This window comes from Montipora foliosa, chromosome 11, assembly GCF_036669935.1.
Source record: "Montipora foliosa isolate CH-2021 chromosome 11, ASM3666993v2, whole genome shotgun sequence".
Lineage (NCBI taxonomy): Eukaryota > Metazoa > Cnidaria > Anthozoa > Scleractinia > Acroporidae > Montipora > Montipora foliosa.
The window spans coordinates 3,490,999-3,494,056 of record NC_090879.1 but is presented as its reverse complement, the minus strand read 5'-3'; the positions used below and the strand labels follow the sequence as shown (position 1 = coordinate 3,494,056).

General features: G+C 40.4%; 1 protein-coding gene across 1 annotated transcript in view; it reads right to left on the bottom strand.

Moving 5' to 3' along the window:
- Positions 1-145, bottom strand: part of LOC137975240 (uncharacterized) — an 11,128-nt gene extending 10,983 nt beyond the window's left edge. The window contains exon 1 of the mRNA XM_068822327.1: positions 1-145. This exon is cut by the window's left edge and continues 800 nt beyond it. Within this exon, the coding sequence (XP_068678428.1) occupies positions 1-94 (94 nt within the window). The 5' untranslated portion in view covers positions 95-145.
- Between the last annotated feature and the right edge of the window lie 2,913 nt (positions 146-3,058).

The window sequence follows — 3,058 nt, the reverse complement described above, 5'->3', positions numbered from 1 at the left end:
GCAATACTCGAGAACGATCAATAGGATTTTGAGTCGGACTTCTCGATGACTCCTGACTGTTGCCTTCCAACGGCACGGCATTAATGGAAGGCATAGTAAAAGTTCAATGAGCTAGACCATGATAAAAATTCTTAAAAATACGCTTGTTACCTGCAACACCTTGTTACCTGTAACACCTTAAAGGAGACGTGCTTCGTATTGCACGTGGAACTGCGTAATAATCGAACCTCGAGCAGGTTATCAAAGATCTTTGGGTACAAACGAGTGATCCCTCATTAGTTCAAGATCTGGACTCGGGCCGAATCTCCCTCATTAATGACACCACGATCGAGACGTAATAACCGTATATCGAGTGCTTGTGGTATCGTGTCGATTTTTATCGAGTCCTCTTTCCTTAGTTTACCGGAAAACTTGAGTGATCCGACGGGTCGTCACGAACCGTCACCATTTTCAGAAAGTGCCTCGACTTTCTTTCAAATAGCAACTTCCTGTTACTTTACTTCCGCAAACACCAACGACCCGACTTCCGCTTGACAGGTCGTCTTCACCAAAAAGCCGACTCAGTTCGTGTTTATTGGACAACCCTCACTTCCGGTTTCCGTCCGCGTCTTAAAAACGCGCATGCTTCAGAGGAAATGTCCACTAAAACGGAACGAAAATAAAAAGGTTGGCACATGATGAAAAAAACAAAATTTTTCATATTTCATACAAAGATAGCCTATCATACTGTAAGAAACGTGGTGGGATTTTTTTCTTGAAAGATTTATTTTAATTTCCGAAAATGATGAAATTCTGTTCGGCCGCCGCGATCAGAGAAAACGCCACTATTTTAGCGTAAGATGCTGTATTCAAATCAATCCCCATTTTCAGTTCGCATCGCTTTTAAACTCACATTTGTGCCCAGAAACTTCTTTAATATGTGTCAACGAGTAATTCGAGCCTAAACATTCACTTCTGTGTCGAAACAGAAATTCAGGGAAAGCCGTGAAAAATTAGCAAAATTTTGCGTGGTCGAAATTCCCGGCTCGGTGCATTTTTTCAGAAGGAAATATCCATTCCCGGTAAAATAGCAAATGGCTCGAAATTTTTAGATTCAGTTAGTAGAAACGTTGGTCTTAATCCGGATATACAAATTAGCGCCGGGCTTTTTATCAGCGCCGATTATCAACACCCTCAAAATCGGCAAAGTCACAGCATCAATCCATCAACTTGTGTAAATGGTGTCACGGAAGTCAAGCCGTGACTTCTGCCACTTCTTTTCAGTTGCTCAAGATATCTTTCGTTTTTTAATTACTGGCGTATTATGAATGCGATCGCAAGATTTAAAGGGCTTTTTGCACTTGAACTGACATGTAGAAAACATATTTGCGTGTATATTTAATTTAAAGTGAGGAATGAAGAGCGACTTATCATTATCAATTTCACAGTAATCCTGCGCTTGTTTTTCATATTTATTTGGAAGCATAAAACCTAAAAAATAAATTATGTGCGAAATGAAGGAAACAAACTTAACGTTGTGGTTGTGGTAAAATAAATTCTGATCTCAACCTTTTAAGGTTGAAATCAGAATTTATTAAGTACTCCTTGATAATAAACACAAAGGGCACATTAATTAATACAGTTCGCCAATAACACCTACAACGAAACGACTTACAACGAGTATGGACAATGCTTGCGAGCCGCGCGAGCCATGGCTGTGAACCATTGGAGTCCATATTCGAGTCAACATGCGAGCAGTTCGACTTAACATGCGAGCCACGCAGTTACTGAAAGCGCAACGATTTAAAATGGGTGCTAAGAGTTAAACACTGTTAATCACCACTATTTGCACAATTTGGAGTGTGATCGAAGATCGGACACCGGGTGTCTCAAAGATCTCAATTCAGTCTGCATTAGAACTGTGTCCTATCGAGCGCAATAAGGGCCAAGTTATTAGCCACTGCACCAAATTAAAAACTTTGGGGTTCAGTTATTTGGCGTAAACTCTCTTTAACATTTTAGCTTTTATTGTACGGTTCGGTTAACTACACTTTTCATGAGTTTGTATGAACAAAATAGCACTCGTTCACAGATTAAGTTAGGACTAAGCACTCTCTTAACGTTTTAGCTTTCAATTTCCGGTTTGGTTAATTACACTTTTCACGGGATTATCTCACTGCGTACCGCGTAGCCAGCCTCTAAGCCTAGCCATTTTCAATTCGCAATTTATTTTGACTTGAATACATTACATACTTCAACTTGAATTTATTAGTTTTCGCGTACCGCGTAGCCGGCTAGGCAGAACTTTGTTCGGGTGGCAGGGTATTCTGCAGTTACTCCCAAGAAGGGTTCATATTAAAATGTTTGACGTGTGTAAAGGTGCTTTTTCTCTCTTTCTTTCCTCCTTGTTTCTTTTTTGTGTTTGTTTGTGTCTTCTCCATGCACCGTTGTATAACTACTTTGTTCGGAAATTTCAAACGTTAAGCGGATGTAACTCGTTTTAGCAACATACGAAATTCGTCACCTACGGACGCTGCGTTCATTCCAATGCTTACGAAGTCCATTACATGATAGCATTTGCAAAGTAGTGTCGTTTTCCATTTCTAAGCCACTTATTCCAGCTTTGCACTTAGCAACATCGTTATTAGTGTTTTGGCATTCCCTTATCTTTTTCCCGCATATAGTTTCCCCGTTTTTCGCAACAGCATGCCATCATCCAAGTTTAACACCAGACCCTAGCCAGCTGCCTAGCGAATTGTTTACCATGAAATACTTTTTTAAATCGAATTGTACGTCGATCTAAAGTATTGCTTGAAATATTACATACAGTTTTATTGGAGTTGAGTAATATTTCTCGAAGGGCCACTTCGGGATTTAGCATTTTATGGTCTAGAATAGGAGATTTTGGCAGCTGATGGAGTGATGCCAAACTACAGTACAACACTGCAATCAGTGCCCTCATTATGGTTAGCTAACGTTCCAGACAATAACAACACTGCCCGGTACCTGTACTATCTTAAAACGAGTATGGACAACGTGCGCGCTTGCGACCCGTGCGAGCCATGGCTGTGAACCATTC